The following is a 16,973-nucleotide window of genomic DNA, read 5'->3' as shown; positions in this document are numbered from 1 at the left end:
CACGAGGGTTCAAGCTTGTCTGACGCAAGCACACGTGATTCAAATCCATATAGTTTTTGAAAAACTAAAAAGGTCGGTTTCTTTTCTAATAGACCTCATATTTACGATAATTCTGATTTGAAATGGGACTCTGAACGAAGCCTAAAACCACCATATTCAACATGGTGTAATAAAGTGGTATAGGTAAGAAAAAAAACATCGGGGTGGTATCCATGACACCATGAAAGTGCCTTGGGCCTGGATGGCAACCACCGACCTAAACAACTGGCCCTTTCCCACATCTATAAAATAACCATCGATCCACCACAGTTAGATAAAGCATGGGCGTACCCTCAGCTTTCTCCAGCTACTGGGGATCCTTAACACTCAAGTACCTGTGCAGGGGTGCCAAAAAGGGGAGAATAAGGAGAAAGATTCTAGGGGCCCATGAGTGACAGGGGCCCAGAGAGGCCCCTAATACACTTATAATACTGACAAAATAATATGGGGATGGCCCAGTAAGATTTCATTTCATGGGGTCCAAAAACTCTTACAACGCCCCTGCACCTGTGTGCTGGATCATGCACAGAGAAATGCGCCTCATTGTCAAAATGTCCAAGCTGATGCTGCCTCACATTGCAAGTGATACTCCTCATTTTAGTATCACTAAGTAAATGCACATTTGATACAAAGTCATTCCACTAGTACACAAGGATCCTCCAAAAGGACCTAGTACCAAAGAGATCCAGTCGTCACCAGTTAATGCCCAACTCGCATTGCCATACAGCGCTACAGGCAGCACTATGAGACTAAAAACTTCATTCTCCTGAAAAAATATCTGCACTGACAAATACATTAGCTTCTGTGACAAACCTTCAAATGATATAGTCCTTTCTTTTCTGAGCAATGTTGATCGGTTTTCCAGGGCAAGTCAGTAATATGTTTATGTGAATTAGTTTGTAGGTTATGTGTGTGGGTTGTCGTTTCAACCCATCTGTGCTATAAGCTGGGCTCAGGAAAATTTTCTTTTTTTTCTGTAGTGGTTCTGGGGCAGCATTCAGATGGATGCTAAAGCCGGCGAGTCCATGTATTTGTATGAAAAGGTGAGTACATTACATGTAAAAGTAATTTCCTTAAAAAATGTACTGAATATACTGCTCGAAAGTGTAGTATTACTGAAATCCGTATAGACTTGTCTCAGGGTAATGTGTAGTTAGTTAGTTTTCGAAGTAACCTTTGATGGACTGGTGTCCTGTCCATGTGGAGTTCTGGACTCTCATCTGTAAAACACTATGGTCTTAAGGAATAAAGACTGACCAGATGGTGAAACAAAGAAAACATTTTGATTATTTTTTGATTTAACATGCATATTGCTTGGTAAAATCAAATATGGACAGGAAAGGACAAATTTAAAGTGTTTCTCAAAGGTGTATGCTGTGTCCACGACTATGCAGCTCATTGCTGGATGTCTGGCTGTCATCTGGTTTTCTCAACAACTTTGCTAAAAAAAAAAAAGAAAAAAAAAATATCACATACTCTTGCAATAAATGCACCACAGCCAGATTTATATACTAATGTGTCAAAATTCAAGAATTATTTTGCTGATTAGGGTCCGTTGAATGTATATCATGTCTGCCTGAAAATTCTCTAGATTTGCTGCTCTCCTGGTTTACAGGAAAAACAAAAAAAAATCTCAGGTGGGCAGTATCTCATAAATGCTACGTTGGTTTCACTGAGTCCTCCTTTACAACAGTGGTTCCAACCACAAGATGGTGTTCACTACTGTGTATCGTCTTCAGGTTTGGCTGTGGATACATGGAAAGTTCCATAATTGTTTAATATGTTATTAGGAAAATATTGTCACCAGGACTGCATAGATCTACACACTATCATTCTGTGTTTTGTGTGTATTTTCTGTTGATTTCGTGTCACTTTTGATTAATTCTCAGTTGTTCATTGTGTTGGATCCACTTAGGCCAACGCACATGTGATGCAAATAATAAAAAAAAAAAGAACCTTATTTTGGAAACAAAGATTGACAGAAAAAGAAAATGGTTGCCATTGTTCTCTACAGCAATGTAATATTATGAACCCAACCAACATGGGCACTATTTAGCAAAAAGGGGGGTGGGGGGGCATTCATGCTCTGCTTTAAAAAAAAGAATAAATAAATTTAAAAATGTATTTTATTCATTTTCTCTGGACTTTAGAATGACAGTCCAGCTATGAAGAAGGCAGTGTCACTCCTGAGCCTCACCACCCCCAACAGTAACCGTAAGCGGCGGCGTCTGAGGGACACACTTGCCCAGCTTGGCAAGGAGACTGAGATCTCACCCTTTCCTCCACCGCGCAAGAGGCCGTCGGCAGAGCACTCGTTGTCTATGGGCTCTCTTCTGGATATCTCAAACACTCCCGAAACATGCAAGGCTTTGGCAGGTAAGGAAAAGATGGGGTAATTGACAAAATATCTACTTGCTCCAGTCTTACCATACCAGCTATTATAAACTTTGTTCCCCCGCCCCACCCAAAAAAAAAAGCCAAACCTTGAAAATCATTGGCTTGCACACTACCATATGTTTTACGCTGAAGCATGTGAACAGTAAATATTAGCTAAATTAAAAATGCCCTGTTCTTCAGTGAGTTTGACAATTACCCTGACAAAAGTTTTTTGTGCAATTTTGCACACTTGTGCATTGTGCTGAGTTACCATGAGTAGCACAAATAACCATGCATTTAGTGTACAGAAATATATAGATTTTAATTCCAGTATCCTCAATTCTGCATCCAGTCCAAAATTCAGAGATTTGCTCTATTAGATAACTCAGTCCCTTGGCTCTAGAATACTGCTAACAAAGAGACATCTAGGGACATCCTGGTAACATTCCTCTCCCCCCTTTTCCTTTTTGTACTTTTATTCGATTCCTTTAAGAGTTAGTATAGGGTGACCATATTTGCTTACCGAAAAACCCGGACACTCGGCCTGGAAATGAGATACTCAAAGATGCCTTAGAATTTCAATACATTTAAATATGCTTCCTCTGCATTGATGAAAATTGTTACATCACAAATACTAATGGATACCAGTATTCCCACTGGTATCCATTACCAGGTTCTGAGGTTGCTGCAGTAATGGACACCATAACCTTACGTCTGAACAGCTGTTCTCTCATTGAAAAATGGAGTATTTAGTCTAATCAGACTCCATATTTCTATTCTATTCCTGATATAGTTGATGTGGAAAAGGTTTCTCTCGTGCTGAGAGTTGAACACCCTGCCAACAATGACCTTTACACATACAGTATATTCAGTTCTATATCACTACAGTTAGGATTTATCAGTTAAGTCTGGCAGCCTTTAGTGACACCTGATCCTGATTGATAGTTGAGTTTCTTTACATCTTGTGAGCATGTGTGCAGAACATACAGTCACAATTCATTCACCCAAAGTCGGTCGAGTCATTGATTGAAGACTTCAGGTGTCTGCTACCAGGTATATGTTTGAACATTGTTATGCTCAAACATGGTGGTTGTAAGATAGTCTAGTGTCCCAACCCCCCACCCAAGGTCTCAGTCACTACTGATACAAATATCGAGGTTCCCAGGAAAATGATAGTGACCCTCAGGACCCAAGCCAGAGAAGAAGGCCAGATTGTCCAAACTGGTGTTTAGTGTATAAGGAAGACAGTGGCGGTCTTTCTCCCTTAAGTCTGCTGTTACCTCAAAGCACCTCCTTCTCCTTTAAAACAAAAGTCTGATTGATAGCAATGTTGTATTTATACTGAGATCTGGTAAGTTTGTGTTCAGTTAATGACCAGTAAAAATGACGCTTGGCTTACTTGATACTTATTCATAAAATCAGTGCCTGGATCAGCACTGATCTTTCTTGCATATTAGTTCTGAAGATTCTTAACTCTAAAACTTATTATTACTATTTCATTTTCTGTGATTATGGCCATGTAACAACTCTCTTTGATTCCTGAAGATGGTGAAGGAAGGCGTTTATGAAGTATAACATACAAAGCTGCAACAAAAAAATTAGATGACAGTAAAAAAAAAAAAAAAAATACTGTACATAGAAAAGGGCTTGGTACTCATGCTTAAGGGCAGAAGAAAAGTCTCCACTTGTCAACCACAGCACTAAATCAGTCAGGGAAGCGGTAGCCTGGAAGTCCTACAGGTTAGTTTGCCTTCAGAAAAGGACTGATGTTATGCTTCAGACATCAGCTCACGACGTTCTGTTATATAGCACAGTATTTGCTGGATGGATAAGGTAGAGTGTTGGTAATAGCTGCACAGTGATTTCCTATTGGTGTATTGTTCTTGTAAGTAGAGACAGCATTGACAAGATGGGATGACAAAAGTTTGGTACATTGAGTGGAAAAGCTACATTTTCCTTACCTATGAAGGTAATGATAGATACACCAGCTTCTCACTGGACATATTGATGTAGCACTCCTGTTTAAAATATTGTGAAATTTGGAAAAAAAAGAAAAAAGACTGCCACCATTGGTTGCACAAGTCAATCACCAAAAAAAAGTTGCTATTGCATAAATTCCCTGATTTGCAAATGATTGCCCAGGCATTGCCATATATCAGTTGCCTGAATGTGAAATTTAGAGATAATTTCAGACTTTAATGCTGATGACAATCGTTACTGGTGCAACTTCAAGTTGGCCATACTTCAAGTTTTAACCAGAAGAGAAAAATATTCTGTTACCTATTGTTCCACAGAAGACTTCTAAACGAAGCTTAACTTTTTAATGTATAACTTTCTTGGGCAATCAAAGTCTCACCCCAGCTCAATAATGCTGGATGGACACATTGGCTATTTGTATGTTAGTGTATTATTTACCACGTCTTAGTTCTCCGTGTCTCTCTTGCTCCTCCAGAGGGTTCAAAGCCATCGAAGAGTTCGCTCCTGTTCTTTCTAAGCAATCAGCCAGGTGGCAAGTTTCCAAGGAGCTGTACCAGACAGAGAGCAACTATGTTGACATTTTAAACACAGTGATACAGGTAGGGCTCTGTGTGCATGCAATTTCGCATTGCTCCAACCCCCCCCCGCCCACCCCCAACACAAAAAAAGTTAGTCACTTGGATGCCCTGTGGAGCGTGCGTGTGTGTGGTGTGTTGTGTTACACCCCCTCTGATCGTCTTATCGCTACATCTCATGGAAATTTAGACACCTGACCAATGAGGAGAAAATAACCTCGACATCCATTTCTTGTTCTATCTCTTTCCCCAACAAGTTTTGAAATCCTTTATCTCTATGGATATGGCTGTTGAGATGCCTGTATACTTTTTTAAGGTGCTAGAATAACATTAGCCTTATGAACACATAAAGCAGCAAGTTCTTAAATACCCATGAATTATCATTATTATTTTAGAAAACTGTCACTTACTGGAAAATAGTGAAACAGTGGAGATATTCTATGAGCATAAAATCTAACCAGTAAAGCCCGTACAGTCGTACACCTGATGGTGACGCCTGATGCTGCTCAACTAATAAAATAATTTATTCAGAGCAATAAGCCAGTGCAACGAGTAGCACAGACACAGAAGTCTGAAGAAGGTGAGTAAGGAAAAGACACTCAAAGATGAGAAGTATAGATGGATAAACTCATATGTTCACACTCCAGGGAGTTAAAAATCAGTTTGCTTCCTATGTTCCAAGACCATGGATGTAATTAAAAGCAGCAATGTGAAGCATCACTATGAGACAAAGCACAGATCTTTGAGCAATGGGCAATTTTCAAGTTGCAAACTAGGCCAAAATATTACATTTGTCAGACCACCTATTTCAATAAAATGCCTGATTTCCTCACAAATAAAGAATAAATAATCTGTCTGGGGTTTTGGTTCCTGTCGTTTTGTCATCTATTAAATGTGTTCCTTGTCAGCTGATGTGTGGTGCTTTTTCATCTTGGCAGCAAAAAAAAAAAACTGACATGCCCTGTCAGTTTTCAGTATTAACCACATGGACAATAATTCATTGAAACATTTTGTACAGCATTATATTAAAGCAGAAACTCATGGAAGTTTCAAAGGTTTCCTTGTTTAAATCCAGGGAACTCTGCTGTTTAAAAATATGTTTGTTGCCGTGTGCGATTCCTGCTTATTAAAATAAAAAATCCATACTTTTCCAGTCAGCATCTCACTGAAAACAATGGAGCATACAGTAGCCCGGGAGAAATAGGTTTAGACTCGGAACAAATTCATAACAAGCTGAAATTTCAGGAAATGCTGAGAAATTACTTGGCTGCAGCACTTGCTGGAGGCAGAGTTGCCAATGGGAAGGATGGGGAAAGTGACGTTCTCCTGATCGCCTTCTTGTAGGCGATGCAGCAGAACTCGTCCAGTGATGCACAACTGGATGCACCATAGAGCTTCAGGAAGTAGCTTTCACCTGCTTATTGAACTTGCTGATGAGTGCTCTCTGTCCCGATGAATGTGTTGTCGTTCATACTCCATGTTATGCACCAGATTGAATGCCATACACTTCTCTTGGTGACAGAGAGAAGACAGTGTCTCATCCAGTTATGGAATGCAAGGCCATCAGATATTGCTGGTGTCACCAATGCTTGTTTGAATGTTCTGATCTCTATAGAGTGTTGTGGGGTTCTTGCAGCATAACATATACAGGTCCAGAATAAACTCTAATAATAAAAAAAATGTCAATAATACAAAGTACACTACAACAATGCACAAAAATCCCAAATAAGAGTCTATAATACATAAAAAAAAAAATGTGCAACTTCTTGTCTCGTGTGACATGCATGGATTTTTCCTCTTCAATGGGCATTTTTTTTTAACATTTTGTTAACAGGTCCATCTTATACTCAGGAAAATATGTCTGAAACACTTCTGCTCAGTTTGACATCTGAAATCATTTTATACATTTTAATACTACTGCCGCAAACGACTGCCAACACTAGTTTATAATTTCGCAAATTTTTACCTTGGAAAAAATTTTCAAGGTCAAAGTGCTGTTAAGTGGATTTTTATAACTTAAAATATAATACAAAATATAGAGCAAAAGGGCTTTTCAGTGTTAAAAACTAATATCTGCTAAATATGCAATACGGATCGGATGCAGATCCGTATTGCATACATATTTAGGTGGTGGTTGGCCTCCGGCACCTCCAACCACCACTTCATTCATACACATTGATCGTGCCAGTTTGCACCTCATTGTCACAAATGCGAGTGATTGAGGCACTTTTGATTCAGATATAATGCAAAATGTACACCAAATGAGCTTTTCATTATTAAATTCAAATGTCAAAAAATCCACAATCCGGATCATATACAGATAAAACTTTGTGAGGTGATGGCGAGTGCCAGTCTGCACCTAACTTTCAAATATGAGTGTGATTGGGGCACATTTGATAAAGATATAATGTAAAATATACATGAAAATAGATTTTCAGTGTTAAATTTAAATGGCCACAAAATCTGTAATCTGGATCAGATTCGGATCAAACTTTGTCACTCGATAAAGGATACCATCCTCCATAATTCTTTCAAAAATGAAAGAACTTTGATCTTTTTTGACAGTTATGAATTTTTGAAAACTTGTTCAACGTTAAAGGATAGGGATTTTTACATTTTTCCTGACTTTGACCTTTGATCTATGACCCTGAAAATTTAATCAGTTCTTGCCCATCAGGATATGAATCCTTTGTGGGGGGGGACCATAACAATATATGGAAAACTGTGGGTTACAGGTTGTTCACAGACAGACAGACAAACAGGAGTGAAAACATAACCTCTGGCCAACTTCATTGGCGGTGGTAATAAAGAGGTACCTTGATGTTGGCCATATTTGAAGTGACCTCGATGATGTACTTATAATGCGAATACATGAGACTCTAAAACAGGTGGAAACCAGTTGTGTCAATAATCCAGTCGTTTAATAATGCTGTGTCGTTTAACAGTGCTGTCAGATACCACTAATGCCTGGCTTATTTTGTGTTCTGCTCATTTCACACTTGAAACACCTTAACACATGTTAATTTATTTCTAAATGTAATTGTTTAAAATCTTTTAGTCATTTACTGAGCAGCAGATGACTCAAATCCATGTTTAAATGGGAAACCTAGAGGATATGGATAAACGGATTTAAAATTTTCATCATAAGAGTGACCCAGATTAATTCCATGAACTGTGATTAAAGTTATAACATTCCTGCCTTTTTATCCACTCCTGTTTCCAGACATATTGAATTTTTAATTTGTACTGCTTCATTCATGCCAAAAACATATTATTGTAGGATAGGTAAAAATCAAAGCTCAGTTGTTCTGAAATTATGCATTTGTAAGGTCATAATATTCAGTGAGATTTGTCTGTGAATGGACTTATAATGGATTAAAATGGACAGCACACACATAATGGTTTATAGGTGTGTTGTTTCTATCTGGTTCTTTTATGCAAGATTCTGCCCCTTACCAAAAACTAAACCATCGTGTTCCTCATTTTGAGTTTATTAAAGGTCACGTTAAAAACCAGGCCTGAGCCCTCACAGACAGTGTCCATCTTGTGAAAGGCCCCTAAAATGAGTCATACAACACTTTTTATACCTTGTGGGTGTTAACAATGGGTGTGGTTTAGTTTCACATTTCTAATGTTACTGGCTCTCACCAACAGGGGGAGATCTCCGTGTGTCTGAAACTTGGACACATGCTGAAGTAAAACAACTTATATTTCTCAAAACGTCCAAACAAATAACACAAATACTTGATAGCTAACATAAAATAAAGAATTAGCACAGATATTATTTAACAACTGTGATATAAATACTTTAGATAAATTGCTTCATCCCACCCCCACCCCTTGTCTGAACAAAATTGGCATACCTGTTCCCATAATATGCTGTGCTGGTTGTATGCATGATTTTTTATTTTTTTTTTCCCCTGATGCCTTGTTTTTTTTTTATGTGTAGCTCTTTAAGCTTCCATTGGAAAAAGAGGGGCAGGTGGGTGGACCTATCCTAGCCCAAGAAGAAATTAAAACAATATTTGGCAGCATCCCAGACATTTATGATGTTCATACTAGAATAAAGGTAGGGTTTGTTCCTCAATTTTTCTGTCAGTTTGGGTCTCGATAAAACACAAAAGTTAGTTATGTTATAACATTTGTCTCTCAAATCGCTTGCCTAACGATGTGCTGCCTGCATCAGGGCAACCTTCAGGAGCTTCTGACAGACTGGTCAGAGGACCGGAGTGTGGGGAACGTGATCCTCAAATATGTGAGTACAAGCAAAATATCTACACATTTGCGTTTTTACTTGTTTTTGATCAGCAGGGGTGATTTAAGAAACCCTGAAGTATATAAGCAGAGGATCAAGCATAACATCCATAAAATAACTATGTTGCATGACTTTATCAATAGCGTCCTGCTGCGTTGATCCCCTTTTTGACCCCTTTATGACACATTACCTTTATCCTAACATCTACGAGTCCGCGTTGTATAAATTTCTTTATGACCAGTAATCTGTGCACACGACTTTGGGGATGTCAACATATACTAGAAATAGAACACAGATGAAACACAGAGGTTGGTCGTATGTTTCTTCTTTTCGAGGAAAAGGCGATTGTAAATCAGCCCGTTAATTACTGAACACATTTTTGATGACAACTGTCTATAATGGTACACATAATTGTACACCATACCATTTTTTTTCCCTTTCTGTGTAATATTATCTATCCACCTGAGCAGCTGTACAGGGGGAGGAGTGGCACCTTTGCAGATGGTAGTGCTGGCTAGACAATCAAACACAATGGGCTGTAGTGAATTCATTGCATCCTGCAGTTGCAGCCAGGTTTTTGTTTTCCTTCATCAAACATCTTGGCAGCTCAAAGAAGACCGAGTGAATCACACAATTTTGTGCAGCACTGGTTTATTGATTGCTTGTGACTGATGGGAAATGTAAAGTAGATCACTAAAATGAGTTGCGTTGAAATATGTTGGAAGTAAGTTGACAAGGAATTTTTTTTTTTTTTTTAATTTGTTAAATTTTTGATTCATTGCTTTCAACAGCAGCACTGTTTATCAAGGCACTCATTGATATGTGACCAATCACAAACCACTTCCAGTTTAATACTACATTTTGCTGTTCATCCTTAGTTGCAACCAGTCAGGGGAGAAGTAAAAGTGATCTTAATGATTTGTGTGTCAGCACGGTGGCTTGGTGGTTAGCACTGTTGCCTCACAGCAAGACGGTCGTGGGATTGCTTCCTTTCTGGGTTTTTCTGTGTGGAGTTTGCATGTTCTCCCCATGTTTGCGTGGGTTCCATCCAGGCTTGCTGGCTTCCTCCTACTTCTAAAGACATGCAGGTTAGATGAATTGGAAACTTCATAATTGACTGTAAGCGTGAGTTGAATGTGTTTGTATGTCTCTATGTGGCCTTGCGAAAAACTACCATCCTGTCCAGAGTGTACACTGCCTGTTGCCCAATGACTGCTGGAGTTTGTTCCAGCTCCCCTGCAACCCGTAAATTGAAGAAGCGGGTGTAGAAAATGAATGAATGATTGGTGTTTCATATCTGGTGGAACAATGTGAGAAACTACTCTGTGACTTCCTGTGGTGTTTCTGATTTGCTCTCGTTTCCTCTCCAGTCTAGGGAGCTTGTGAAGGCCTACCCACCCTTTGTTAACTTTTTTGAAATGAGTAAGGAGACTATTGTTCGGTGTGAGAAACAAAAGCCACGCTTCCATGCTTTTCTTAAGGTATGACTTTGATTGGGACATGGGTTTGTGTGGTTGGTGCATCTGACGTTGAAATATTGTCTTGAGAGACTTAAGTAGTTTGTGTTCAAACTCAGCCAAATTTTTTTGAATCCTATATTAAACCACTGTGCAATTGCATGCCTGGAAAATAATTAGTAATACTCCAATAGACAAGTTGGTTAGTTAACCTGAAAGATAAAGAAAAGTTATGAGAATATCTAAAACTTTTCACTCTTATCCTGTGTAGCTTTTCTTGTCTTTGTCAAACCATCTAAGTTTATTTAATCATTCAGTGATTTGTTGATTCACAGGTAAATGAAGTGACACTGTATGTTATTGGATTATTGATTTCAGAAATGGCAAAATTAATTATTGGGTGCTCTGGGTGATTGGCTATTAGTGCAGTGGTTAGTGCAGCTTTTTGTTGACTGATTCACTGTATGTCATCTCGCTTTTACTCTTAATTCTACAGATCAACCAGGCCAAGCCAGAGTGTGGCAGACAAACACTGGTGGAGCTGCTCATCAGACCTGTACAGAGACTACCCAGTGTGGCCCTTCTTCTTAATGGTAACACATACATGTCTTTTGGTTATAGCAGTTAAAGAAAATTGACATCTTGTGCTAATTACATCTCTTCTCTTCTGTCTTACATCTCTTAACTTATGTTCATACCGGCTCTTTTTTTTTTTTTGTTATGCTGTCTCATGTCTCGCTATCTGTGTCTGTTCTAAAAAACTGCCTTTCTTTCAAAATTGCAGACATAAAGAAGCATACGTCAGATGACAACCCTGACAAGATAATGCTGGAAAAAGCAATTGAATCTCTGAAAGAAGTAATGACGTAAGTTACTTTTTCTGCTATGACACTCATACACCAAGATTTTTTAGCTATGTATGTTAAATAAAGGATTTGGTTTACTGCTTAACATGTCATGTGCTTTCTGAGCATTATACTTAACCCTCTGGTGTCCAGGTGGCATGTTTGTGATATTGCCATAAAATAATTCCCCTTTTAAGATACTTTTGTTAGTACAGTGCCCACGTGTTGCATATCAAAATGTTCACAACAATCTTGGCTTTCAGACTGTGTTGCATGTTTATCTAGAATGCTGTATATAGAAAAAACCTGTCTGTAATCCTGGAAAAATTAAATGTTTTGAGAAAAATTTTCAAATCTTGAGTGAAAGTACCTTTTTGATGACAGGAATTTATTTACCAAAATCTTCTGGTCAGAAAAGGACTATAATATATGAAAAAGATTTTAAAACAATGCACAGATTTTTTTTTTTTTTTTTTTTATGCGGGCACTTTGAACTGTGAATATCAGAGTCACATTCACAATGTTAATAATAAATTTATGTATTAAAGCTGTATGGCCTTCCAAATTTCACAAAACTGACAAATTTTGGTGTCCACTGAAATCAAGCATTATCATGTCAGTTTATTTTTGAAGCGTGTTGCAAAAATAATGCTCATTTTAACGAAGACAACACTTTAACTTGGGGGAATTCCAAATTGAATGTTTTATTTTCTTTTCAACACTGCAGGAGCAAGTGCATGTGCGCATGCATGAGGTTTTGAAATTACCTGAAGTTATCTTTGACCTTGCGTGATGTGTGTGCTGGTGCATGCATGCTATCATCAGTAAGATGTTTTATAAATCACTTCAGAGGAGTTGCATATCTGGTCTCAAAAGCAGAGTTTTTAGATTTGAAGTGTTTATTTCTCACAAACTTTTGCACAAATGCATTCTCCACCACACAACAAGCACAAGACAATCTGCAGCTGTAGATAATTTCTCTGTGACTCTGGGACCGATGAGAGAATGGTTTCCTCAGTCAAGTTCTGAGAGCAAATGCGTCATTGGCTCTGAAATGACATGGCACAAGCTTTATTTTAATAATAATAATAATAATAATAATGATGATGACTTGGATTTATAGAGCGCCTTTTCATTCAAGATGCCCACGGTGCTTACAAGTTGCATTATTCATTCACTCGCACATTCACACATTGGTTATGGTAAGCTGCTAATGTAGCCACAGTTGCCCTGGGGCAAACTGACAGAAGCGTGGCTGCCATTCTGCGGCGACGGCCCCTCCAACCACCACCTCATTCATACACAGGCAAGGTAGGTTAAGTGTCTTGCCCAAGGACACAACAGCAACTTGCAGGTTTTTGACTGGTTGGAAGCCGGATTCGAACCACCAGCCCTTCAGTCATAGGGTGACCTGCTGTACTAACTGAGTTATTGCTGGCCCATATATATATATTGTGTGGCGTCAAGTGCGACAAAGCGGATGCATTGGCACGATGAATTGCGCGGCATTGTTGGGATGAAATTTGTGTGTCAAGGTGGCTTAATGACCCAATCACACGGCACACGACGATTCCTGAACGAAGGGAAAAAGTAAAAAAACGTCACAAATCGTTGAGAAAAGGTGGACGAAAGAGCTTTATCACCGAACAGTCTGTGAAGCAAGAGCGCAAAAGGGACGAAAGAGGAACTTAACAAAACCGAAGCTCACGATCTGGACGCTTTAATGAAGCGCACCTGGAGCCACAGCTGGAGCAGTGTGTGTCTGCATCTCTGAGTTCCAGGACTCGGCTCTGAGACGGAGCTCATAGCACCTGAGTCCTGGAGAAACTGCAAACAGAAGCTGTGGAGATCTGTGGGCACGTCTGTGGACCACCTGCTCTGGTTCCTCGTCCAGAACAAAAGAGGGATCATCTCCATCATCAGAATCCACACTGTCTGTCGAAACACTGCACGCTCTGTCTACTCCAATTTAAAAAAAAAAAAAAAAAAAAAAAAAAAAAAAAAAAGTGCGCCGTGGTCACTGCTGTATCACTGTATTATGTTCTAAGCCATATATATTGATTTATAACAGAAAACTGTCAAAAGGGAGAATAAATATAAGTGTAAAGATGATTGAATATATCAGAGCAGTAAATTAATCTGTGCGTGAACGTGCGCATTGACACGTGCGGTTATTCCACCAGCTGCAGCTAATCCACAACATGAATTCTGCCTTCCAGAACAGCTCTTTATATAATCATTTTGATTCAACTACCCATTGCCACATGTACAGAAGGGCTGGATTATCATTCCTACGCTCATATTGTTATATTTAATACAAAATAATAAGCGCATGCAGGAGCTGCTGCTGCCGCTGATGCTGCATTCAAGTACCGTTGTAAATTACACAACTTTTTGTTGTTTCAAATTCAACAGTTGCTTGTGGCAAAATAATTAATTATATCCACACAAAAGATTACTTCTGGCCTATGTAAGGTGCCTGAGCCCATTGAAGCTCTCCCCCCCCAAACACACAGATAAAAAAAATCCAAGCAAGCAGGCTGAGTTTGCCCTGTAATTTCCAATGGTACATAATGCAGCAGCAGCCTCAGCGCTCACAAACCGGCTTCTGCACTATGTGAAAACATTCAGCTGCTCCAACGAAGTCAAATTAAACAATGTTACAAAAACTAAACAAACAATGAAAAAACCTCAAGAACAACAGCAAAATGAAACACAGACGAATTGAGGTTTTCGTTGCCCTTCGTTCAAATTTTTCAACAGTTTAAAAATCCTGACGAAGTTCCAGCTGCAGGCACAAAGCTGCACGAAGGTTAAACGATGCCAACGAAAGTCAATGAAAGTCCAGATTTCTTGTTTCATCAGGGCTTCGTCACCCTTCGTTAAGTGCCGTGTGACTGGGCCATAAGACATAAATTTTAATTAAGTTAATTAATTAAATTTAATTTACTTTCAAAGAAGTCTAAAGTACATTAACAGTTGTGCTGATATTTGTCAGTTTTTAGGGGGTCACTTCACAACATGGGGTGGAGCTTGTGTGCTTTTTTGCCCTGCATGTGCTTTAGCAGTGACAAAGCTGCAGTCCTGAGCATTGACAAGTCTGTTTTTTCATGATTAGATACCCTTGTCTATTCAAATATGTGATGCAAGAACACTTGTAGGTATTTCTGTGGCTGTAGGTGGGCTGGTTTGCTGAGAATCTCAACTGCTTGTAACAATCCCATATGTTTACAGGGATGGTCCAGCACCAGTCTTCTTTCTTTTTTTGTTAGATGAGTATTTGTTTACTTGACATCATTGTCTATGAACAGAATATAATTAAATATATTTCTAGTCATTACAATTACCATAATATGCAATGCAATTTTTTACAGATGTTCTATGGAAGACATTGTTTAGTTTTCAGTCATTGTCCTAAAATCATCCGTGCACTCATTAATGGGTGTAACTAAGGCTCCCATCTTGTTTTGGTGTCTTGGCTGACCATCACAGTAACAGCAGGAATAACACTTTTCAGACTAACTCCTCAGATGATGCACAATACAATTCACCCTTTCAGTCATGCACCCTTTTTAACACAGCTTGCATATTCAAGCATCTTTTCACTCCTCCTAGTGACAGTTTTGCAGAGTATAGAGCTGAAACAACTAATCGATTAAAATCGATTATTAAAATAGTTAACAACTAATCAATTAAAATCGATTATTAAAATAGTTGTCAACTAATTTAGTCATAGATTAGTTGCTAAATAACTTCGTTTTACTGCAAATGTTTTGTTTCTTCCATATGATCAACCGAGCTTTGCTTTGAGTCTTGAACCAATGAAGGAGTGCTTCGAGCTGCTGCTTTGTTCGTTTCATTTGTTTTATTTCGCTTTATATTAATTTTTCCCCACTAAAACCCTAAAGAGCATATGTCTGTGAGGAATAGTTACCTTTTTATGTTAAACTGACCTGTTATGGTCTTCTGAAACAGTTGATAGATGTATTTTATGCTAACCCTGGTGCTAATGCATTAGCATGTCTATGGCGTTTTCAGTGTTAAAGTTAGCATTAAGCTGCTGGCATTAAGCTGCTGGCATTGCAGCATGTTTGTGCATTTGTTTTCTGTATAATAATTAATGGCTCAGCATTTGATGTCGTAAAAGAGTCAAATGTATTACAAATTATATTTTTAATTTATTTTTATTTATATATGAATAATAATAGCAACAACAATAATAGTAATAATAACTAATAATGCCAATAAAATAATAATAATAAAATAACTAAACAAATAATGCTAATAATGCAATACAATTTTAGAGAAAGAGACATGAGTCACATGTCATTCTGAAATGACCACATAGTTTGCAAGTTATACAGAGAATGTTGCACATATAATGAGTCAGGCTACAGATTTTGATTTAGGTTTTATGGTTAACTGGTTATGTTAATTGGTTATTTGCAGCAACAAAAATACCTCTTTTTTTCCACCATATAATATATAAAACATTTATATGTTTCAATGTTTTATGGCAACTCAGCACTTTGATAAAGCAATGTCATTTGAAAACATTATTTTTGTTCATTATTATAAACTCTTTTAGTCTTTATTATTTTATATTTCAACAGCCAAGGGACATTTGACGATTTGTTGATTTTCAAGTATTTTAAGTTTTCAAATAATGTTCTGTTGTTAAATAAAGTCCCCCTCTGGCTGCCACCTTATCGTGGTGGGGGAGTTTGCGTACCCGGATGATCCTAGGAGCTATGTTGTCGGGGGCTTTGTGCTCCCTGTAGGGTCTCCCAAGGCAAACAGGTCCTAGGTGACGGGTCAGACTAAGGGCAGCTCAGAACCTCCATGACCAGTGAAAGATCAAGGACCGAGACGTCGCCCGGTATGGCGGAGCCAGGGTCCCACCCTGGAGCCAGGCCTGGGGTTGGGGCTCGCGCCTTAGCCCATGGGGCCTGGCTGGGCTCAGCCCGAAGGAGCAATGTGGGCCCGCCCTCCTGTGGGTTCACCACCTGCAGAGGGGGCCATGGGGGTCGGGTGCAGAGAGGATTGGGTGGCCCGGCGGCCCGGTCCATGCTCACAGCCCCTGGCTGTTGAGATGTGGAATGTCACCTCGCTGGGGGGGCAAGGAGCCTGAGCTTGTGCGGGAGGTTGAGAGATACCGACTAGAGATGGTCGGGCTCACCTCCACGCACAGCATGGGCTCTGGTACCCAACTCCTGGAGAGGGGCTGGATGCTTCATTTTTCTGGCGTTGCCCACGGGGAGAGGCAAAGAGCTGGGGTTGCATTGCTTATTGCTCCCCAGCTCAGTCGCCATGTGTTGGAGTTCACTCCGGTGAACGAGAGGGTCGCGTCCCTACGCCTTCGGGTCGGGGACTGGTCTCTCACCGTTGTCTCGGCCTACGGGCCGAGCAGCAGTGCAGAGTACCCGACCTTCCCGGAGTCCCCGGGAGG

The 16,973-nt window shown here is 39.3% G+C and overlaps 1 protein-coding gene across 1 annotated transcript in view; it reads left to right on the top strand.

The window, feature by feature from the left end:
• Positions 1-16,973, top strand: part of ect2 (epithelial cell transforming 2) — a 141,743-nt gene that overhangs the window by 64,824 nt on the left and 59,946 nt on the right. The window contains exons 10-17 of the mRNA XM_034180361.1: positions 1,020-1,082; positions 2,190-2,415; positions 4,870-4,991; positions 8,917-9,036; positions 9,154-9,222; positions 10,593-10,703; positions 11,176-11,272; positions 11,464-11,545. Coding sequence (XP_034036252.1) covers positions 1,020-1,082; positions 2,190-2,415; positions 4,870-4,991; positions 8,917-9,036; positions 9,154-9,222; positions 10,593-10,703; positions 11,176-11,272; positions 11,464-11,545 — 890 coding nt within the window. The remainder of the gene's footprint in view (positions 1-1,019; positions 1,083-2,189; positions 2,416-4,869; positions 4,992-8,916; positions 9,037-9,153; positions 9,223-10,592; positions 10,704-11,175; positions 11,273-11,463; positions 11,546-16,973) is intronic.

Source organism: Thalassophryne amazonica, chromosome 10, assembly GCF_902500255.1.
Source record: "Thalassophryne amazonica chromosome 10, fThaAma1.1, whole genome shotgun sequence".
In the NCBI taxonomy this organism is placed as follows: Eukaryota; Metazoa; Chordata; class Actinopteri; order Batrachoidiformes; family Batrachoididae; genus Thalassophryne; species Thalassophryne amazonica.
This window is presented reverse-complemented; position numbering and strand designations above follow the sequence as displayed.